Source organism: Oncorhynchus tshawytscha, linkage group LG10 (assembly GCF_018296145.1).
Source record: "Oncorhynchus tshawytscha isolate Ot180627B linkage group LG10, Otsh_v2.0, whole genome shotgun sequence".
NCBI classification, from domain to species: Eukaryota; Metazoa; Chordata; class Actinopteri; order Salmoniformes; family Salmonidae; genus Oncorhynchus; species Oncorhynchus tshawytscha.
In genome coordinates, this window is record NC_056438.1 from 29,215,944 (window position 1) to 29,240,030 (window position 24,087).

Genomic DNA, 24,087 nt, shown 5'->3' on the forward strand with positions numbered 1-24,087 from the left:
TGTTACCCATCTACGAATCACTGCCCTTCTTTGAGGCTTTTGAAAAGCTCAACGGTCTTTGTAGTTGAATCTGTGATTGTAATTTAATACTTAACCGAGGTACCTTACATATGTTGTATGTAATGGGGGACAGAGGAAGGGGTAGTCATTCACAAATCATGTCAACCCCTATTAGTTCACACAGAGTGAGTCCATATACACAAAAAAAAAACATGAACACAACATGCTACAATTTCAAAGATTTTACTGAGTTACAGTTCATAAGAAAATCCGTCAATTGAAATAAATGAATTAGGCCTTAATCTATTGATTTCACATGACTGGGAGTACAGATATGCATCTGTTGGTCACAGATACCTTCAAAAAAAGGTAGGGGCGTGGATTAGAAAACCAGTCAGTATCCGGTGGGACCAGCATTTGCCCTCAAGCAGCACGACACATCTCCTTTGCATAGAGTTGATCAGGCTGTTGATTGTGGCCTGTGGAATGTTGTCCCACTCCTCTTCAATGGCTGTGCAAAGTTGCTGGATATTGATGGGAACAGGAACATACTGTCGTTCACATCGATCCAGAGGATCCCAAACATGTCTGGTGAGTATGCAGACCACGGAAGAACTGGGACATTTTCAGCTTCCAGGAATTGTGTACAGACCCTTGCGATCCGTGCATTATCATGCTGAAACATGAGGTGATGGCGGCGGATGAATGGCACGACAATGGGCCTCAGGATCTCGTCACGGTATCTCTGTGCATTCAAATTGCAATCAATAAAATGCAATTGTGTTCATTGTCCGTCGCTCCTGCCTGCCCATACCATAACCCCACTGCCACCATGGGGCATTCTGTTCACAATGTTGACATCAGCAAACATGACGCAATACACGCTGTCTGCCATCTGCCCGGTACAGTTGAAACTGAGATTATCCAAGTGAAGAATACACTTCTCCAGGGTGCAAGTGGCCACTGAAGGTGATCATTCTCCCACTGAAGTTGGTTATGACGCCGAACTGTAGTCAGGTCAAGACCCTGGTGAGGATGACAAGCACGCAGATGAGCTTCCCTGAGACGGTTTCTGACAGTTTGTGCAGAAACTCTTCGGTTGTGCAAACACACAGTTTCATCAGCTGTCCGGGTGGCTGGTCTCAGACAATCCTGCAGGAGAAGAAGCCAGATGTGGAGGTGCTGGGCTGGCATGGTTACATGTGGTCTGCGGTTGTGAGGCAGGTTGGATGTACTGCATTCCAAATTCTCTAAAACGACGTTGGAGGCAGTTTATGGTATAGCAATTAACATTCAATTCTCTGGCTACAGCTCTGGTGGACATTCTTGCGGTCAGCATGTCAATTGCACGCTCCCTCAAAACATGAGACATCTGTGGCATTGTGTTGTGTGACAAAACTGCACATTTGAGAGTGGCCTTTTATTGTCCCAAACACCTGTGTAATGATCATGCTGTTTAATCAGATTCTTGATATACCAGTCCTGTCAGGTGGATGGATTATCTTTGCAAATGAGAAATACTCACTAACAGGGATGTAAACAAATTTGTGCACCATTTGAGAGAAAACCTTTTTGTGCATATGGAGCATTTCTGGGATTTTATTTCAGCTCATGAAACATGGGACCAACACTTTACATGTTGCATTTATATTTTTGTTCATTGTAATTTATTATGTGATTTGTTAAGAACTAATTTCGGCTTGCCTAAAAAAAGTGGGTGAATACTTATGCAACTACTATATTGTAGTTATTTAATTGTTATTAATTTGTACAATTTGAAGAATTTTCTTTTCACTTTGACATTATGGAGAATTTTGTGTAGATCAATGACAAAAAAAAAAAAAACTCTATTTCAATCCCACTTTTTTAAAGCAACAAAATTTGAGGTCAAGGGGATGTAGACTTTCTATAGGCACTCTATAGGCACTTGCCTTTGGAAAGTATTCAGACCCCTTGACTTTTTCCACATTTTGTTACATTACAGCCTTATTCTAAAATTGATACAATTATTTTTTTCCCTCATCAATCTACACACAATACCACATTATGACAAAGCAAAAATACATTTTTGCAAATGTATTACAAATAAGAAACTGAAAAATCACATTTATATAAGTATTCAGACCCTTCACTCAGTACTTTGATGAAGTACCTTTGGCAGCGATTACACCATCGAGTCTTCTTGGGTATGACGCTACAAGCTTGGCACACCTGTATTTGGAGAGTTTCTCCCATTCTTCTCTGCAGATCCTCTCAAGCTCTGTCAGTTTGGATGGGGAGCGTTGCTGCACAGCTATTTTCAGGTCTCTCCAGAGATGTTCGATCAGATTCAAGTCCGGGCTCTGGCTGGGCCACTCAAGGACATTCAGTGCGTCCTGCGTTGCCTTGGCTGTGTGCTTAGGGTCATTGTCCTGTTGGAAGGTGAACCTTCGGCCCAGTCTGTGGTCCTGAGCGCTCTGGAGCAGGTTTTAATCAAGGATCTCTCTGTACTTTGCTCTGTTCATCTTTGCCTCGATCCTGACTAGTCTCCTAGTCCCTGTCGCTGAAAAACATCCTCACAGCATGATGCTGTTGCCACCACCATGCTTCACCGTAGAGATGGTGCCAGGTTTCCTCCAGACGTGACGATTAGCATTCAGGGCAAAGAGTTCAATCTTGGTTTCATCAGACCAGAGAACCTGTTTTTTCATGGTCTGTGAGTCTTTAGGTGCATTTTTGGCAAACTCCAAGTGGGCTGTCATGTGCCTTTTACTGAGGAGTGGCTTCTGTCTGGCCACTCTACCATAAAGGCCTGATTGGTGGAGTACTGCAGAGATGGTTGTCCTTCTGGACGTTTTCCCATCTCCACAGAGAAACTCTAGAGCTCTGTCAGAGTTACCATCCGGTTCTTGGTCACCTCCCTGACCAAGGCCCTTCTCCCCCGAAATCTCAGTTTGGCCAGGAGGCCAGCTCTAGTAAGAGCCTTGGTGGTTTCAAACTTCTTCCATTTAAGAATGATGGAGGCCTTTGTGTTTTTGGGGACCTTCAATGATGCAGAAATGTTTTGGTACCCTTCCCCAGATTTCGGAGCTCTACGGACAATTCCTTTGACCCCATGGCTTGGTTTTTGGTCTTACATGCACTGTCAGCTGTTGGACCTTATATAGACAAGTGTGTGCCTTTCCAAATCATGTCCAATCAATTGAATTTACCACAGGTGAACTCCAATCATGTTGCAGAAACATCTTAAGCATGATCAATGGAAACAGGATGCACCTGAGCTCGATTTCGAGTCTGAATACTTATGTAAATAAGCTATTTCAGTTTATTTTTAATACGTTTGCAAACATTTCTAAAAAGCTGTTTTTGCTTTGTCATTATGGGGTATTGTGTGTAGATTGATGAAGATTACATTTTATTTAATCCATTTTAGAATAAGGCTGTAACATAACAAAATGTGGAAAAAGTCAAGCGGTCTGAATACTTTCCAAGTATTGTAGTGTGTAGGTTAAATTCTACTGCTAAATCAATTGGACAAATGTGACAGTTTGCCAATGGGGTTGTTATGTTACTTGTTTTGTTACAGAGACGTTTATGACTATGGGGTGGAGGGGCGGGATCTACTGTCTTTGAAATGGCTATCTAAAGACAACATACATTTTCACTATTTATGAACAATTCCTTCTGTACAGTGACTGCATAATTTCAGGGGATATCATAACAATGTGTCTTGCACTGTCATTGCTTCATGTTCTTTTTAGTGAGATATTGAGAGAAATATTTGCCAAAATGCTCAAATTCGCAACCATGAATTAATACAACGGGCGTGGCAACATTGTCTATTATTTTGTCCCAACATAAGAAACCCTGTAATTTTGTGAAAATCCATGGTCAATTTTGCTTAAGTCAAATGTGCTAGAATATACTGAGTGTACAAAACGTCAGGAACACATGCTCTTTCTATGACAGACTGACCAGTTGAATCCAGGTGAAAGCTATGATCCCTTATTGATGTCACTTGTTAAATTCACTTCAATCAGTGTAGATGAAGCGGGGAGACAGGTTAATTAAGGAAGGATTTTTAAGCCTTGAGTCATGGATCGTGTATGTGTGCCATTCAGAGGGTGAATGGGCAAGACAAATATGCAAGTGCCTTTCAATGGGGTATGGTAGTAGGTGCCAGGCGCACCGGTTTGTGTGTTAAGAACTGCAACCTGATGGGTTTTTCCATGCTCAACAGTTTCCTCTTGTGTATCAAGAATGGTCCATCACCCAAAGGACATCCAGCCAACATGACACAACTCTGGAAGCATTAGAGTCAACATAGACCAGCATCCCTGTGGAACGCTTGACACCTTGAAGAGTCTATGACTCAACAAATTGAGGCTGTTCTGAGGGCAAAAGGGGGCGCAACTCCAATATTAGGGAGGTGTATATTCAATTACAAATAACTTAATTGATTGGATTCTAATGGATGAATTGATTTGATTGGGTGCAGCCCCAGTTGCACATCTCAACAACATTTTCAGCATGGTCAAAAATGATATAACCAATAGCCTATAATAAAATGGTGTTATAGAGTGGAAATATTTGGCATCGTGGATATGGATAGAAATGGCTCAATTCCGTTGTCCATCTATTTCAAATACATGTTGCTGTCCAGATAAACAATAATGTCCCCTGTTGTGGTAAGTATTGCTTTAAGAGGCTTGTATCTGTCCACGCGACGCAGTTTACACACAAGCAGCAAGGTCCCACATCCTGGTACTTTTCACCGTTGTCAAGGCAGCGATAGAGAGAAAGGCTGGCTCGCGGAAAGTATCTGCAGTGTCCTGACAGTATATCTGTCCAAACGTTAACAAACTGTCCCGGAAAGTTAGGTGTAACTACCAGGTAATGCATATGCATGTTTTTTTTTCCACACGTTTCCAAACATCCTGCTCTTTCACCGCTGGCTTGGGTTTTATGCTTTTCGATTCATTTCGACAAGGAACACACACGCAGACAGGCGCCAGTCCGTGTGGACAGGGGAGGAGGAAGATATTGTCCATTGTACGCTGGTAGAGACAGCGCTGGTAACGGCATGAATATCACCAAATTTGTCCAATCTTCCGGACGCTTTTCTTTGGAATTGGTGGCGATACTTGGACACTCGTCAGCACACTGCGTTTGGTATGCACATGAGAATAAATAAAGAATGAAAAACGGCACACGACAGACATATTTTGTGATAGACGAGGGACATGACTTAAAGAGACAGTGCCATTTTTCTCTTCCTGGTTGTAGTGCATGCTGCTAGGAACACAGCCTGCATTTTGGAAGCGTTTCAGATTTCATTTGCCAAAGATCATGTTGTCTTCAAAGAAAATGTGTTTTGCAACACTGTCTCCTTTAGGTTGCATGGAGGCTACTCTGAAAATCTGTCCTATGGTAGAACAAATCAATAAAAATGTTCACAGATAGCTCAGAGCTGTTAGTATAGTAAATATGTTCTCCAAGTTGGTTGTTGAACATTGCTAGACAGCCATTTTCTAGTCTTGCCATAGATTTTTAAGCCCAAACTGTATGTAGGTCACTCAGGAACATTCAATGTTGACTTGGTTAGCAACTCCAGTGTATATTTGGTCTTGTGTTTTAGGTTATTGTCCTGCTGAAAGGTGAATTTGTCTCCCAGTGTCTGTTGGAAAGCCGACTGAACCATGTTTACTTCTAGGATTTTGCCTGTGCTTAGCTCTATTCCGTTTCTTTTTATCATTAAAAAATTCCCTAGTTCTTGCCGATGATAAGCATACCCATAACAGGATGCAGCCACCACCACGCTTGAGAATATGAAGAGTGGTACTCAGTGTTATTGGGTTTGCCTCAAACATAATGCTTTTCTATTCAGGACATAAAGTCAATTTCTTTGCCACATTTTTTGCAGTCTTTAGTGCCTTATTGCAAACAGGATGCATGTTTTGGAATATTTGTATTAGGTACAGGCTTCCTTCGTTTCACTGTCGTTGAGAATAGCATGAGTATTATAGAGTAACTACAATGTTGTTGATCCATCCTCAGTTTTCTCCTATCACAGCCATTAAACTCTGTAAAGGTGTTAAAGTCACCATTGGCCACCATTGGTGAAATCCCAGAGTCGGTTTCCTTCCTCTCCAGCAACTGAGTTAGGAAGGACCAGTGGTGGTAAAAGTGAAAGTCACCTAGTAAAAGTAGGACAGTATTTGGGTTTTAAATATACTTAAGTATCAAAAGTAAATGTAATTGCTAAAATATACTTAAGGTTCAAAAGTATAAGTATAAATCATTTCACATTCCGTATATTAAGACAACACGGATAGCCAGGGCCACGCTCCCACACACAGACATCTATTTACAAACAAAGCATTTGGGTTTATTGAGTCTACCAGATCAGAGGCTGTAGGAATGACCAGGGATGTTCTCTTGATAAGTGTGTGAATTGGACCATTTTCTTGTCCTGTTAAGCAATTACAATGTACTTTTGGGTATCAGGGAAAATGTATGGAGTAAAAAGTACATTATTTTCTTTAGGAATGTAGTGAAGTAAAAGTTGTCAAAAATATAAATAGTGAAGTACAGATACCCCCCAAAAAACGAAAGTACTTTACACCACCGGGAAGGACGTCTGTGGTTGAATCTGGGTTTGAAATTCACTGCTCAACTGAGGGACATTACAGATAATTGTATGTGTGGGGTTCAGAGCTGATGTAGTCATTCAAAAATCATGTTAAACACTATTATTGCACACAGGGTGAGTCCATGCAACTTATTGTGTGACTTGTTAAGCACATTTCTACTCCTGAACTTATTTAGACTAGCAATAACAAAGGGGTTAAATACTTACTGTTTCTAGACATTTCAGCTTTCCACTTTTAAAGAATTTAAACATAATTCCACTTTGACATTATGGGGTATTGTGTGTAGGCCGGTGACACAAAATCTTAAATGAACCATTTTTAAATTCAAGCTGTAACACAACAAAATGTGAAAAAAGTCATTGGGTGTGAATATTTTCTGAAGGCACTGTAAATGGGGTTTTGCAAACACTGATGATATGTGTCTTGAAGAAGTACCTTTCATTTTTTGTTTTATCAACTACCCAACAAACTATTTCAAGAAGTGATAAGTCAGCTAACAATCCAATCGCAAGCCCTGTTATGATTCATATCTGAATGTGCCCTTCAGTTGTTTATTCACGCGTTGTTTATTTTCATACTTTTAGGACTTTACCATCTGGCGTCTGTTAATGTCCAGATGTGGCAGGTGACCACCCGAGATGGGAGATGGACATAACAAGACCTATAGGATGCTACTCAATAGCTAAAGGCTGACGATATCCAGATCTGGAGGACATCGGACGATAAATAGTAGGATGAGTGAGGATTCCGTTGCCAGCACAGTTTGGTGAAGAGTAGGAACGGTGTACCAAGCAGCAACACGACCATCATGCCAACCACCCAGGGAACCGGAGGGGCTGGCAGCCCACGGGTTCAGCGTTACCGTCCGGCCTCGGAGTTTGACAACGCCACCCTCGCCCAGAAGAGAGAGTACTGGAGGACTAAGAAACGAGAGCAGAGGGCTAAGTTGTCAGAGGTCAAGAAGGAGAGGTCAAAAGCAACAAACAGAGGAAGTAAATCCTTGGACAGTAATGCAGTCCATAAAACCATAACCTCAATGGGGTTGAATTCTGGTGCCTCTTGTTCAATAGCAGGGTCTGCCCCCCCTTTGTTGAATAGTGATGGTTCCTACCAAACTTATGTCGGCGGTGCACCTGTAGTCTTATTGAAGGGAAAGGGCTCTGCTGTCTCCTATAATCAGAACCATAGTGTCGAGGAAGGGGGCCAAAACTATTCCTCAGCAAACCAAAAGGAGAGTTGGTTCCAGAGGATAAAACTCAACAAAGTCTTGCCTCAGTTCCCAATGTCCAGTGCAGGCCCAGGAAAAGGTGCAATGGTCTGCAAGATGGCAGTGAACAGTTATCCAACAGGGGGCGCTGTGATTGGACCAGTTACCTCAGCCAAACCCAATGGAGTGCTTCTCAACAGTGGCTCCTTTGTGCCTCCGGTAAGAGTGGCGGTGAGAGCCTCAGGCTCTGCACCTCGCCAACCACAGAGCGGAATGACTATTCTCAATGGCAGCTCTCCTGTAGTGTCATCTGAGCAGCATCTGAACACCCAGAGTGTATCAAGGCCCGATGCAATGACAAAGACGCAAGTTACAGTGTCTGTTCAGCCTAGATCGCTAACCACTAACATTACCACAGGGATGGCCATCGTGACCACTCAATCTGCCCCTATGCTCGCTCACAAACCAGGGGTTAGGCCTAGAGGGATGAAAGTAACACCGCTAGGCGGGAAAAAGAGTGCAGTGGTCGCGGCCCAAGAAGTTAGAAGCATCAACGACACATCAGCTACACTGGAGACTGAGGAGGAGCGAGCCGCCAAGCGCAGAGAGAATTGGCGCATCAAGAAAAGAGAACAGCGAGCGAAGCAAGCCGCTAGGTTAAGCAAGGCCAGCAAAAGAATCACTAACATGGAGGTATCGTTGCAGAAAGTAGAACTGTTACCAAACGTGGACGTTGAACGTCCCCAGTCCGCTTTGAGTGGACAGGGCCAGAGGCAGTGTGTTAGTAGGGTCAGTGCCCCGTTCATCTCAGCCGGACGGCTGCTGAAGAACGCCAGAGCAGTGGCTAGCTTTGCTGTCAAAAGGGAGTCTGACGATTCAATCCTGGCTAAGCTAACCACAGTCGACGCTAATGAACAGACCGTTCAGCTAAGAGCAGAGAATCTGCAGGAGGCTAAAGCAACAATGCAGACTGGTATCATCACATCTAATATCATTGGTTATAAACCAGCAGGGGAACCAAGCAGAAGGCTCCCTGGTCCAGTGCAGTTTGCCAACGTTAACCGAGTTATGGTCCGTTGTAGGACTCCGAGACAGAGGTTCATTGAAACCCAAAGGAATTTCCTGGGTCAGAGAAAGATGAGGAAGTCCCCCTATCATGCCAAAGCCTTAACAACCTACAACGCACCACGAGATGACTCAAAGGAGACCCCTGAGCAGAGGGCGGCCCAGATGCGGGAATACTGGCGCGTCAAGAAACGGGAGCAGCGAGCCAAGCTTTCTGGCGAAGTCCGAGCTAAGATGAAGGAGAGGGATGCTCTGATGCAAAGAGTCAAGCGTTACCAGAGCATCCTGGAGGATATGAGGAAGGACAGAGCAGCGGGCTGCAACACGCTGCCACAACCAACAGAAAATAGGCCTACTCACACCAGCGCCTCAGAGATCATTGGAGGTTTCATCATGGAGGATGGCACAGTGACCAATAATATTCCTCAAATTGATCTCACTACAGAAGCAAAAGAGACTGGGGATGAAATTGGTAACAGTAGTGGGATGCCTGTTAATAATTTATTTACCAACACACACCGCCAACACCAACTGCTTCCCAAACCTACTGGTGATGCCTTTAGTAATGTGGTGTTAAGTCATCAAACACAGGACAACCCACCACCTCCTCTAATCCGTTCTGCTCAGTTTCAAGTCTCTTGTCCTCCCGTCGGCCTGTCGATCATGAATCCTCCCAGGTTGGTTTCAATCAGACCGAGGACTGAATTTCGCAGCACACCGAAAAACCTCTTGAATTTACACACAGTCTTCCAGCCCCAGAGTCATATCACCCTCACACACCCTCAAAACATCCAAAACACCTTTCCTGGTGTGCCTACAGCAATGCCAAAGCCGGCTAGCTGTGTCATGCAGATGGCTGTCAAAGCTTCTACAGCATCAGCAGTGCTTAACTTGGACCCAAAGCTAACAGAGGAGGAAAGTATGGCTAAGAAGAGGGAGTACTGGAGGGTAAAGAAACGAGAGCAGAGGGCGGCCCGCGCCATCCGCCTAAGGCAAGGAGTTCAAGCTCGGGGAAATGCTGCCTCACAGAAGAGGCGGAACCAAAGGTTAGCGCGATTAGCCAATCCCAATGTCAACACCTCTGTCAGCCACACACACACTATCAAGCCTCTCTCAAACACCAGTCTGCCCATGCCTCCACAGGGAAACCAAATAAAAAAAGAAAGAGAATCAATCTCAACACATGCTCCATGTCCTCCACTGGAACAACCCCTCTGTGTTGATATCAAACTGTCCCAGTCTCCACCACATCCAGAGCCACCAGACCTAGCCTTGAGTGCTGACAGCCAGGCCACCACTCTCCTGGCAGTGGCCTCTATGAAGAAGCTTCTGGAGGAATCTCTCAGCACTGTGGCTGACTGTAAAACGGAACAGCCTGACTGTATTACAGGACAGCTGCCTTGTAAAAGTGAACCCCAGGCTTGTTCCTCCGAGGAGAATGCCGTCCAGATTGAGGTCAAGCCAAATCTACCTCTGCTCACCATGGAAGACGAGGAGAAAGCCTCCATATCTGGTGACCTATTGTTGGAGGTCAAAGGGTGGCAGGTGGATGCTGACGCCCCGCCACCATGTCAGATTCGTCCACTGAGTCCTCATCCTAAGGACTCTCCCCTATCCAGTCCTTGTGCTAACACCCTCTCTTTCTCAGCTTCCCCTCTCAATCGGTCCGAACCCCCCTCTCACACACCCACACAATCTTGCTCCCACAAGGCAGCTTCCGGAGAACCACCCCTCCCTGTCCCTCGTAGAGCCCAGAGGTTGCGTGCCAAAAAAGCAGGCCACCACCACTGCTGCTCCCCAGAACCTCCGAAGCTACATCACCAGCCACCACAACAACAACCACCTTGCCAACTTCAAAATCAACACCAGCGTCAGCAACATCAAAAACACCCCCAACAACAGCAGCAGCGCCAGCAACATCACCACGCCCCGGCGGTGACAGACCAGAATGTGACTCTGCAGAAGAAGAGGGAGTACTGGAGGATGATGAAGAGGCAGCAGAGAGCCAGGAAGGCTCGGCAGGGAGGAGGGGGGCTGAGGCAGGGGGACTACAGCAGACGACTAGCCCTCAAAGCAGCACAGGTGGGTGGATATAATTTGTAATCCATGCTATTAGATTTCATCATAGTGCAGATTTCATGACTCACATGGTAGGCCAATACCTATCATTTCAATTTAATTTGAGGTAAAAGTACATTTTGTGGTTATGTTAATTGGAATGTGGAACTATTATGTCTTTTTCAATGCAATACTGTACACAAGGCCACTGTCCAGTCTAACTGAAAAGCCACGAATCTCTCTCTGGCATTTGACACAAGCAGCGAAAATAGAGGGAGAGGGGGAGGAGGTGTATGGATTCTGAGAACTGAACATAAACAAACATAAACAAGTAAATGTTTGTAAAGATAAACAAATTGATCAAATAACCCTGGTTCTAAATGATATATTGAGACATAAAACGAATGTAAAGCTGTCCATTGATTGTGTTGTTGTCTTTTAGGCTCCGAATCTCCATATTGTCAAGACTCCGACACAGAGGCCAGTGCAGAGAGGCGGGAGCTTCAGTCTACAAGCCGCACCATTGCTCAAACCCCAGCCCTCCCCCCTTCTCCAGCCTATATCTCCCCCTGACTCTGGACCTCAGGCAAGCCTCAGCATGGTCACCAACATCCCTACACTTCTGGTTGTGAGCCCCACCACCTCCAACATGGGACAGCCATCTGATACACTACAGCTTAGACCTCCGGTCAACTGTACCAGTATTTCCAATTCATCCATTGGCCACACAGGGTCCCCCCAGACATCTCACAGCTTCAGTACCGCATTTCTCCCTGTAGGAGGCGGTGTCACTGTCCCTCCATTGGGTGAGGGGAAGAAAGGCGGGCTGCTATTGGTGGAGAGCCAACAGGAAGCGGCCCCGGGGTCCAGCCCTGACTCGCCACGTGTTAGAAAATGGCGATTGCAAGTGCAGGAAATCTCAGACGCAGACGCCTCACCCATCGCTACTCTCACACCTCCGCCCAACCCTCTGACTAGCATCAAGCTCTTACCAATTCATCCTCCCAGTCAAACGTCCATGTTCACACCAACACAGACTCCTTTCAAATGTCAAGGTGCTCAGATTCCTCAAAGTGGGAATTTACAAAATGTAGGATTGCCTACAATGCAGGGGCTCACCAGAAGCCCCATCTACATAAGCTCCATGGGTCCGCCCAAGCCAGTGCCGGGGGAGTCTGAAGAGGAGACTCTGAGGAAGAAGAGGGAGTACTGGAGAGTGAAGAAGAAGGAACAGAGAGCTAGGAAGGCCATGAGGGACAGGGAGCTGACTGAGAAGAGGGCTTCGGTCAACTGGAGGCCCATCCTCCCCAGCAGTCAGCCTCAACACCTGCTGCAGGGGCTGGATACACAGGTAATTTTTTTACAATGGGGAATGTTTCAAAGAAAACACCATATCATATTTTAAGTCCGAACTATATGGTAAAGCAGGCATTGGTACCAAGGGGTGAGGATTCAGCCTTGGGTAACTTTGGTTCCCCTTGGCAGTTAATTTCCATTAGGGCTGACCGTCATTTTTCTCAACCAAAGGAACAGGATCCTGAGCAGTGGGTCAACACCTCGGAGGACTCTGAACTACATCTAAGGTGAGAGAGTCGTTTTCAGGATCCCTCTGACGTTTCTCTTATCTCAATGTGTATGTTGGTAGTAACCAGTACTGTGGTGTCTTTTTCCATAGTACTTCCACAGAGACAGACATGGGCTTCTTTCCTGACCAAAGCCATACGGAACCTATAGAAGGTAATACATTTGAAATGTATAGATGCCTCAAACTCAACTCTGGTCCTCGAAGCCAGTTCCACTGCGTTGTTTTGATTGTTCCCCTCTAATCAGGGACTGCTTTAGACCTGGGACACCGGGTGGGTGCAATGAATTATCAGGTAGAACAGAAAACCAGAAGACTCCGGACCTCATAGGGTCAGAGTGAATACCCCTGTTATAGATCTATTAGGCGTAAATCTAGCTACAGCTATAGGCTTTTCTTAGAGTAATCTTGTTGCAAATTAGCCCAAATATTTGTATATATATTTTCAGCCCTTGGCTAGTAGAATGTTTTCATGGGCTACTGTGACTGGCTAGTGCCCAAAAACTGTGGACGGGCAGTTTTACTATGTTGAACTCGGTTCGGCTTTCAACTTACTCACCAAAGCTGTAATAGTAGAATGCACAAGGTGCAATTTCGAAATTGGGTAGTGCATCATCAGTTTCTCTTGTTGTCATGTCAGTCATTGCATACTGTAGAGAGCTATGTTCCCCAATGCTAGAAGGGGGGCATGGTTGAAAAAGTTTGGGAACCCCTGTCTTACAATACCACTCTCTTGCCCCCCCCCCCCAGAGGAATCAGAGCTCCTTTTCCCAGACGGTGATCATAACGACAACTACAACGGCCCCATCTCAGATGCTGTATGGAGGAACTGCTACCTCATGGACTACGACCCCCTGAACCAGCTGCTGGTGTGCATGGTGTGCGGGGAGCTCCAGTACTCCCACAGCCTGGAGGGGGTGAGGGCCCACATTGAGGAGGCCCACCCGGACACCCTGAGCCTGGTGCCCCCGGAGCGCCGGCACATCCTGGAGGCCTGGGACGAGCAGGTGTCCAGGAGAGAACTTTTCTTCACCAGCCAGCTGCAGCAGCACAGTGGTGGGATGGGAGGTAATAAGGACCTATTACATATTAGAGGGCACAGAGTTCTTCCTGGTAAAGAAAGTCTCCGGTCCCTTGCAATGGGGACATTTGGGATTGAGAGTTTCTGACATATCTATCCATGTACATTTTGTTTCAGGGGACAGTGCCAACCTCCCAGCAGAAGTAGAAGTAATGGTTGATACAGAGGACTCGTCATACCTGAAGAACAGCAAGAGCTCCAAAACCACCAACAGACTCTGAGAGCTAAGGTGAGCATTTGAGCCTTCTTAAACAGTACATTGAACTGACACCATCCATGTCTAAATATCACCACGTTCACCACAGCTCTGTGTACCAAGGGGGGGGGGGGTATTCTTATCTGTAAGAACACATTTTCATGAAACATATTTCTGACATTGCACATATTTTCTTGACATACACCTACTTATGTGTCTTGATTTGCAGAAGAAGCACAAATCACTAAATGCCAGACAGCGTAAAAACAACATTGTTCAGAAGTAGAGGAGGAAAAGAAAAACGTTACTGCTGGTTTCTTTTAATGTCTGTTTATTTATTTTTAGAGCAGTTCACCTCTACAAAAGTTAAACTAAACTTGAACTGCATACATAGGTGACATTGAACCACAAGAGACGAGCTTTACCTCATTAACTTTGGGATACACACACACTCGCTGTTTTTGAAAGCGCAGTTTTGTAGCGATTGTCATTCTCTACTACTACACCAAGTCTCCTATGATGAAGCAAACAGTTAATATTCATGTCGTCACTGGGTTCAATAATGTCATTGTGCTTTTTGAAACACACTTAAGCAGACAGGTGGGCTCTCCTAGTCAACTGAATGGGTTAACATCCCTGTTTTAATGCATCCATGACGAACAGGTCAGTTATGTTCTTCAATCTGATTGAATGACATGTCCTTGGTCTAACTCAATGTATCAGATATGATATGATGCAGGTTAAGGGCAAATCGCAGCCGTGTAAATTTGACTTGAGACCATTTGAAATTGTCTACGGGTGATTAGCTGTTTGATATTCGTCTGTACATACAGTACCAGTCAAAGGTTTGGACACACCTACTCATTCCAGGGTTTTTCTTTGTTTGTACTATTTTCTACATTGTATAATAATAGTGAAGGCATCAAAACTATGAAATAACACATATGGAATCATGTAGTAAATATAAAAAGGGTTTAACAAATCAAAATAGATTTTCTATTTTTAGATACTTCAAAGTAGCCAACTTTTGCCTTTGCACACTGTTGGCATTCTCTCAACCAGCTTCATGAGCACTTGTTGGCTGCTTTTCCTTCACTCTGTGGTCCAACTCATCCCAAACCATCTCAGTTGGGTTGAGGTCGGGTGATTGTGGAGGCCAGGTCATCTGATGCAGCACTCTCCTTCTTGGTCAAATAGCCCTTACACAGCCTGGAGGTGTGTTGGGTCATTGTCCTGTTGAAAAATAAATGATAGTCCCACTAAGCGCAAACCAGATGGGATGGTGTATCGTTGCAGAATGCTGTGGTAGCCATGCTGGTTAAGTGTGCCTTGAATTCTAAATAAATCACAGACAGTGTCACCAGCAAAGCACCATCGCACCTCCATGCTTCACGGTGGGAACCACACACTCGGAGATCATCTGTTACACTACTCTGCGTCTCACAAAGCAGTTGGAACCAAAAATCTCAAAATTAGACTCAACAGACCAAACGACAGATTATCACCAGTGTAATGTCCATTGCTCGTGTTTCTTAGTAGTGGTTTCTTTGCAGCAATTCGACCACGAAGGCCTGATTCATGCAGTCTCCTCTGAACAGTTGATGTTGAGATGTGTCTGTTACTTGAACTCTGTGAAGCATTTATTTGGGCTGCCATTTCTGGGGCTGGTAACTCTAATGAACTTATCCTCTGCAGCAGTGGTAACTCTGGGTCTTCCTTTCCTGTGGCGGTCCTCATGAGTGCCAGTTTCATCATAGCGCTTGATGGTTTTTGCGACTGCACTTGAAGAAACTTTCAAACTTCTTGAAATGTTCCAAATTGACTGACCTTCATGTCTTAAAGTAATGATGGCTGTTCTTGCCATAATTTGGACTTGGTCTTTTACCAAATAGGTCTATCTTCTGTATACCACCCCTACCTTGTCACAACACAACTGATTGGCTCAAACGCATTAAGGAATGAAATTCCACAAATTAACTTTTAACAAGGCACACCTGTTAATTGAAATCCATTCCAGGTGACTACCTCATGAAGCTGGTGGAGAGAATGCCAACAGTGTGCAAAGCTGTCATCAAGACACAGGGTGGCTACTTTTAAGAATATAAAATATAAAATCTATTTTGATTTGTTTAACACCTTTTTGGTTACTACATGATTCCATATATGTTTTGACGTATTCACTATTGTTCTACAATGTAGAAAATAGTAAAAAATAAAGAAAAACCTTGGAATGAGTAGGCGTATCCAAACTTTTGACATTTTATAATTTCATTTTATATTTTTTCACAATTCCTATCAGTTTTGTTATTCAGATCCAAGGGATGTCCTTGCATGGGGTTATTTTAAATATTCCGTAAAAAGTTGATTTTTTTTCGGTCCCACTTTAAAACGGAGAGCAACTTATAAAGCAGGGTCCTCCAACTGGCGTCATGCCAGTTTGGTTTTATTTGCCCCCCAAGTTCTCTGAGCCAAAAAATAAGACTGTAAACACCAGCAAATCAGCTCTGGGATTTTAATTTTGGAGATCTGTTCCAAAGTATTCCCAAGCAGAAGAGAGATGCGATCGTATACAAATGTGAACAAGGTTCAAGTCATCTTTAAGCGTATGTGACACTCTATGAACGGTGTACAAACAGTGCATGTCGTCACATTTGGCAATTTACCCTACAGTGGGAATTGTCACCCTTTGGACAGTATGACATACGCGTATTGATGATTTGTGAAGCATTTATTTAGTGCTTATGAAGCCTTTGTGTATGCAATACAGGTTGCACTTCGTTCAAAGTGGGACCAATTTTTCTAGATATTAATGCACCATACTTTACAACACTGAATCTTCAAAATACTTGTGACTTTTTAAAAAAAAAACTGTTTTCGTATAACATTTTTCTGAAATGTAAAAGAATTCTTCCTTTAAGAACATTTAAGTTTTTGTAATGGTGATTTGACACATGTATGCCCACACTGTAAATACAACATTTATGTTTAAAGGGGTGGTTAAATGTCAATACCCTTAATGTATTATTTGATTTCCTATGAAAATAAACCTAACCCTTTATGGTTAGTGGTACTCATACTGCTTCTGATTTTGTTAATATTTACTTGTCTCTATACATACTGTGTACATATAACTCTTTCAATGTATTTATTTGGTCTGAACAATCAGTCAGTGACACATGACTATTTCATTTGTATTTAATATCTTTGATTAAACCATCAACAAATCAGCATTTTTTTCCCCCAGTCAAAATTACGATCCAATGGCCTGCTGCTTGGATGTGGAGTGTTGAACATGTATATACGTATAGGAAGTATCAGAAATCATGTGGAAGAGATTTATTTGCAGTGTTTTTGGTTCACCAATATGCTGAAAATAAATGTCCAAGAGCACAGTCTGAAAATGCATTGAAAACAGAAAGTACTGTGAACTTTTTCTTGTACAGCTGTGACGAACTTTAAAATGTACAGGGGACACTGACCTTGCTGTACTATTTACCTGTTGAGAATGTACCACTTTCAATTGGTTCCTACCTTGTTTGTTTAAAAGGGAATGTTCAAATGCCTTTTTAATTTTTTTTTTTAGGTACTAATAAACCCTTTTGGTAACTTTTTTAAAGTGGTTCTATGATTTAATGGGGGGTAGGTGTTATCAAGTAAGGTGGGCTGGGAGAGGCCTGTGAAACAACTTGTTTGATATGTTACCATCCATCTTACATGCCATACAAAAGAAACGTCTATAGAAATAAATTCATTTATTGTTTTGTGTTGATTTGAGCATGTCTTGACACGGTGCAAATTCAAAGTTCCTTCAAGAGTCTTATCAAAGGCATTCTAACAGAAACATCAAATGAGTTGAGGGCATCGGGTTACAGCCGTACATATTATCTACAGTATTTTCTCAATAGCTAACTTAAGCTTGGTTTCTTGAAAGATCCTAAATGAGTTGACTATAGGTGGGTACATTATAATTAGGTATTAAACCCACTTTAACTTGAAGACATCCTATGATTACCAGATGTTATGATGAGGGCCAGAAGTGACCTGACAAGAAGAACTCCCGTGTTCTGACAAATGCGCTGTGACAGAAAGCTAGCTCTCCGGGTAATCTCTGGTAGTGAAGTGAGCTGTATCATAGTCCTGTCACTGCTTCACTCCCTGGCTACGCTGATGCTCCTCCTCCACGACAATATCCGTCTCTGCCTCCTCTTCGCCCTCCTCCCTGTACCCGGGTCCTGGGTCTGCCACTCCCTGGAGCTCCCTGGGGCCGGCCTCCAGGCGGAACAGGGTAGGGACGCGGCCCAGGGTGGGGTTGGTCTCCTGCAGGCCTGAGATCCATTGGTTCAGGGTGGCCTGATCCCCCTGGCTCGTCATACACATGGCGAACACCGGCCCTTCGTCCACTGCAGAAAACAAGACGTATATCCTTTATCACTTTACTGCACGCCCCTGCAACCTCAAAGTCCCGTACAGATTCCTACAGCTGTGCCCAGCATCACTTTAATTGGCGAGATATCTAAAGCTTTGCCGAATTGAACTGATGAGGTCCTAGGTGTTATCATCTTACCGTCTTCCACATCGAAGCTGTCGTCGTCCCCCATGTCCCGGTCCAAGTCCAGGTCCAGCTGGAGAGGGTAGTCGAAACACCTCTCAGGGTCATAAGAATCCTCCACCTGACCGGGTGAAAACAAATCAACTGTTACTGCTCAAGCAAAAACATAGAATAACACTATTGTAATAGTAAGGGACAGATACTACTGAGGCAATATTCATCATCAAAATGATGACATTGCAAATGCTACCGTTAAAATATACACCATTATTTACAAATAGACAATGTTATCATTCCTTTGGCTTTAACAGAGTTGCACAGGGTCTCCCACCTTCTCCTCGGGGGGCAGTGGGTCAGCCCTGAGTATGTAGTAGTAGACACAGATCTTCCTCAGCCACAGGGGGAAGGGGCCCTCCACAAACACAGGCCTGTTGGGGTTATGTTTAGCCAGCAGCTCCATCTGGTCTGGGCTCTGGATCCCTAACACAGGGGGAAAGGGCAGAGAGGTAGGAATTAACATTGAGAAGACAGAAACAACATTTATCATATGTTTGCATCCCCCAATACAGTGGTGTCAAACTTATTCCAATTCATAACTGCTCCCTAGGCGCTGAAGACGTGGATGTCGATTAAGGCAGCCCCCCCCGCACCTCTGACTCAGGTGTTGGGTTAAATGCATTCAGTTGTACAACTGTACACCTTTCCCTCCGTGGAATGAGTTTGACACATGCCCTAATACCATTGATCTATTCAATTGATCATTGCTGACCTAAATATTTTCTGACCACAAAATACGAGCTATATCAACTGAAAACCCTTCAACTATAGAGTGAGAAAACCTTGGATTCGGATCGGAGTTTGTATGTAAAAGGAGAGGGAACTTTGATTATCTACCTACGACGTGTGGGAAGGTGATCTCCTCTCCGGACTCAGAGATGTCGGTGCAGGGCATCTGGTAGACGGTGACCTTAGCATCCAGGTCGTTGGCGATGCGGTTGAGACTGAGCCGGGCCAGATCTACAGGATCCTCGGGGAGCTGCAGGGGGACGGGGAAGGGGTTGGCGTGCTTGAACTTGGGGAACCAGTACATGATGCGCTGGTACTTCCTCATCGGGTGGCTCTTGTCCCCGAAGATCTGGACGATCAGGACCTTACTTTCAACATTTGGCATGATACCTGATGACACAACAAAATTAATGTATGACAAAAAGGGGTCTGTCAACAAAAAGACACTAGCTCCTTATTTTAATGGTTTAAAAAGACACTGTTCTGAAAAACAATTGTTGGCCCAATCTCTCACTCACACGTCCCCTCCCCACCCACCATAGTTCTCCATCTGTTCCAGCAGTTGCACCCCACACTCCTGCTGTCGGGGGTAGTGGTTGAACATGCGCTGGATAAAATTCCTGGGGACAAACACCTCCTTGGGAAAGACATCCAACAGCTTGTTGTAGACTGTAAGGTCCCGTTCCACACCAAACTCTGGCATCTTCTTCAAGGCAGCGTATATGAACTCTACGTGACCCCGACGCCGTATGTCCCTCTTACTGAATACATCCACCACTCTGTTGAAGGTAGCCTTAGTCTTGGCCTCCCTGGCCACCCTCTCAAACAGGTCATCGTGAGTGATCAGTGACTTGTCCTTCTTTATTCTATCCTCATGCTCTTCACCAGGGTCTGTGGGTACAGGCTGGCTCTTATAACATCCAGGGCTGCCATGGAAACGCCTGAGTGCCTGTTGATAACGAAGAAATACATTGACGAGGAGATACAAGCAGTCGACATAGTTCCAACAAAATGCATAAAAGGTTAACTTGATATTTTCGTCATCCTAACCCTACAATTGAGCATAATGATCATTATCAACTCAAAAACAGACTACCATGATGTGATTGACTGGGAAACTTCATAAAGGTTTCACCCCTTGGTCCCCTTGAGATTTTTTTGTGTGCATTGTTAACACTTCAAAGGGACTCAGAACCCTCAAAAATAGCCCCGAAGCGAACCAAACTGAGAGCATCTCGAACGTTCGGTTTGCTTGAATTTCGCGGTCCGGTTCCCTTTTTTTAGGTGCCACAAAAGAGTGCCACAAAAGAGAGAAAATGATGTTGTGCAGGGTTGCGGAAAAAAACGTGTGCCGTTTTTCGACATTGAAAAAAAAAAAGACAAAAAATGTGTGGTGTTTTTAGTGCAAGATTATTTGTTTGCAATATGTGATATTTTGTATAGACGATGAGAGCTTCATAAGCTGTTCATTAATTGTGGGGTTTGAATAAGGTGAGAGAAGACAACATACGCGGTGAGAATAATAACCGTACAACATCAATTCTAGCTCTTAAAGGCGCAGTAGCCTACATTGGGTGTACCATTTTCAATTAGAGCATTATTTCACCTGCAGTTATTCTTCTGCCATTCATTCTGTTACCAGTAATATTGACATGTTAATCTATCTTCTGATTGCATTTAGTTAAAAGATGAGACATAATTGTAATCTATTAGCTTCCAAAATGCAAGCAGGTAGCTGCCCGATAACACGTTCCGATGGAATAGCTTGTCCTGCACTTAGTAAAAACCTTCCTAAACATAGCAATGTGAATTCAAAAGAGGACTCGGACCACAAAATAGGTGAAGTGAACTGGCAAGAGTTGAGTTCCTCGTTTAAAGGCAAAGGCAGTGTGAATACAAAGTGACCGGAGATCCTTAGCTTCTTATTTTTCTTACCCGGGAGGTTTACTTTAAAGAGGACTATATTTGACCCCCTCCTCCTCCCCCTCGGGAGTGCCTTACCTGACCACATGTGTTGTGTGCTGTTATTTGGGACAGTGCTGTGGCTGGCTGAAGCAGGGCAGCATGCTGGACAGCTGCTCTGACAGAGGGGGCCAGGAACCCTACACTCTGGAGCCGTAGTAGACAGCGAGCACAGTTCATGGTACATGCATCATGTGGATCCTAAGAGAAAACAGTGACATGATGAATAAGATAAGCAGGTGGGACAAATAGCATATGTACACTATTATACATCTGCATCCGCATGATTATTGTTACAAATTGCAAGCACATACGTGCAGTCTGCTGATCAACCTCTGTGGTTTTGAGGGTTGCATGACACAATCATTTACAGTAAGAGACAACCGACATACTGTAACGCACTGTGGAACGCTAGTTAACTAAGTACTTATCTTCACGTTAGCTATAAGTGTTCAAGTTATCAACGTGTGTGTGAAAGAAGCCCGATACTTACACGGGGACGTGAAAGGGTGAGGTTAATCTCCTTTGTATCAAGTCTCCTTCAGACATGTCTCTCCATGGGCACCTCCATGTTGAAACCGCTGTGGTATAAAGGACCAGAGATATTACAGAATGCATGAGATAGGAATCCCATTTGGTAATGAATGGAGGAACGTATTAACACCCCACCCAGCAGACTGCCGACTAATCGCGTAATATATATATTTTTTAAATTCATCTTTATTTAACCAGGTAGGCTAGTTGAGAACAAGTTCTCATTTACAACTGGCCAAGATAAAGCAAAGCAGGTGCGACACAAACAACAACACAGAGTTACACATGGAATAAACAAACGTACAGTCAATAATACAATAGAAAAATACTATATCCAGTGTGTGCAAATGAGGTAGGATAAGGGAGGTAAGGCAATAATAGACAATAGCGGCGAAATAATTACAATATAGCAATTTAACACTGGAGTTATAGATGTGCAGAATAGTCAGGGTATGAGTCGAGAAACCTGCCTATTCTTCTTTAAAGTATATGATGTCATGATTCAAAAGCTATAAGATATTACAGAGAACACATCTCTCTCACATCTCGGAAAATATTTGTAATGTACTTTTTGAGCAAACGCCCAATTGACTCCCATTCACTTCTTGAAGGAGAGCCCTCATTGTCCCATAATCGCCCAGAATACAAGGTGGCACATTGACGACGCATGGGCAACGTACACAATACTCGTTATTACGAGTTTTCCATCTCCTCGAAAGTGTTTCTGTAAGAATGTCGGGTGCATTTCCTGTTTCAACCACGTTTTCATTCCCCCATAATAACAGAAACAAGGACGCCGACTTCCATTCCGCCATCATATGTACATGCAGTACACAAACACGCCACCAGGCGGCAGGAAATCTATGAAAATCTAATCAGTTGAACTGAACTTTTGGACGACTGGGGGGTGTAACCAATGATTTATATATACACTAGATGACTTATTTTGGGGGCACTGTGTTGAAGCCACCTCACCTCCATACTGGCACTCCCTTACCGTGTAATTCTTTGGGGTAAACTATAGAAATGCACTTATTAATGTCTACATTCGTTTCTGCCATGTTTATTCTATTACAGACACTTTAACATTATATTATGTGAGCTAAACACAAATAAAAAATGAAAGACAAATATTTACAAAGAGTATAATTTTTTTAGATGACTGTTACTGTCCCCACTACAACAACAAAATACTTAAATACATGTAATTTTGTCTATGAAACATTTAATTGAAATAATGTAGAATTGCATTAATTCCTATGGAGGACTGCTCCTACTGGGGAGTGCCAATATGGCCGACCAGTGTCTTCAGAGCCTTTCAATGGTCAATACATAGCTTTTGCAATCCAGTGTTTATATACATCATTATGTGTATGTAACCCAAAAAGTTGTGTTACAAGTTTCAGTAAGGAGCATATTATTGCATGCACGTGTAGTCATATAAAAACGAGGCGATATTTAACCTATCATTGTCTTGGTAATTCTAATGCGGCGTGCATGCGAATCTATTGGGCGATTGTGCATTTGCCCACCAGATGCTCAGCTCATTTCCTGGATTTATGTACAGTAAGTATTTGAGTGAATTTTTTTAGGCCAATCCTCTCCGGCAACTGCGTACGTTCGTTGCCATGCGTGCCTCTCTTTTCTCAAGAACGACTTCTGACACCCTCAGGTAAAGCAGCGGCATACAGTATGGAAAATACACCAAAAAACAAACCTCACTACTAGAAAACAGTAAATAACTCCTGGACGATCAACCATGGATGGTTCTACGAATAGTCTAGGTAAGTCCAGCATTTAAAATGTATTTTTAGGTAACCTTATATTTATTTAATTTTAAGTAGACTACACAGTAAATTGGCCTGTGTTACCTAGTTTAGATTTTTCATTGTAACATTTCTAGTGTTGATGGTGTAAATTAAAAGAACCTCAGTGTAATCCCAATGCAGCTGTTTTTTAAAATCTCTATCAAATCATTTCTGGGTAACAATTTAAGTACCTTGATGTGATAGTTTTCAATTAAAATTGTCATAAATAAACAAAAATAGATTCTTAGCAAAATGCTATTTCTCAAGCAAAAATGTTGCTCGGACTTCCTGGGCATGGTCTGAGAGAGGGGCCTAATTGGCGGAACTGAACGGGAGGGATGTGTAACCTGAACTAGCTATTATGATTTGGCAGAGAGGAGGGCAAACTCTCTGAATTTATACAGGCAGTCCAAACCCACCCTGCAAAACAAGCTAAAATTTCATGCAGTCTTTTCAAACACATCCAACAGGAAAAGTGTATTATCATAATTTTCAGAATTAAACAGTATTATTTCAACCTCATGTGGAAATGTATGTAAAACACAGAAAAAAATCGTTTTTGACTCCTCTGCCCCTTTAATAATCAGAGTTGCACCAAAACCGCAGCCATATTTTATCAAATTTCCC

At 43.5% G+C, this 24,087-nt stretch overlaps 3 protein-coding genes across 6 annotated transcripts in view; 2 read left to right on the plus strand and 1 right to left on the minus strand.

Moving 5' to 3' along the window:
- Positions 1-4,732: 4,732 nt before the first annotated feature.
- On the plus strand, positions 4,733-14,735 carry LOC112260075. Of its 2 annotated transcripts, none has more exons than XM_042328464.1 (8): positions 4,733-4,872; positions 7,217-10,986; positions 11,405-12,313; positions 12,448-12,545; positions 12,638-12,699; positions 13,295-13,612; positions 13,743-13,854; positions 14,051-14,735. In XM_042328464.1, exons 2-7 carry the CDS (start codon positions 7,441-7,443, stop codon positions 13,844-13,846), a joined length of 5,037 nt encoding a protein of 1,678 aa, XP_042184398.1. In that variant the 5' UTR covers positions 4,733-4,872; positions 7,217-7,440; the 3' UTR covers positions 13,847-13,854; positions 14,051-14,735. The 2 variants fall into 2 exon arrangements, with proteins under 2 accessions (XP_042184398.1, XP_024290664.1); XM_024434896.2 differs by having other exon boundaries at positions 4,734-4,872; positions 12,490-12,545; positions 14,051-14,734.
- A 2,823-nt stretch (positions 14,736-17,558) lies between these two features.
- On the minus strand, positions 17,559-22,351 carry ecsit (ECSIT signaling integrator). Its single transcript, XM_024434897.2, has 8 exons — positions 22,333-22,351; positions 21,612-21,699; positions 21,158-21,319; positions 19,694-20,105; positions 19,265-19,546; positions 18,702-18,850; positions 18,386-18,491; positions 17,559-18,221 (listed from the first exon to the last, which is right to left on the minus strand). Exons 3-8 carry the CDS (start codon positions 21,296-21,298, stop codon positions 17,962-17,964), a joined length of 1,350 nt encoding a protein of 449 aa, XP_024290665.1. The 5' UTR covers positions 21,299-21,319; positions 21,612-21,699; positions 22,333-22,351; the 3' UTR covers positions 17,559-17,961.
- A 687-nt stretch (positions 22,352-23,038) lies between these two features.
- Positions 23,039-24,087, plus strand: part of eml3 (EMAP like 3) — a 31,499-nt gene continuing 30,450 nt past the window's right edge. The window contains exons 1-2 of one of the 3 annotated variants that reach the window (XM_042328465.1): positions 23,039-23,218; positions 23,325-23,436. In XM_042328465.1, coding sequence (XP_042184399.1) covers positions 23,412-23,436 — 25 coding nt within the window. In that variant the 5' untranslated portion in view covers positions 23,039-23,218; positions 23,325-23,411. Of the gene's footprint in view, positions 23,219-23,251; positions 23,437-24,087 lie in introns of those variants that run through there. The other 2 variants (XM_042328467.1, XM_042328466.1) reach the window with 2 other exon arrangements.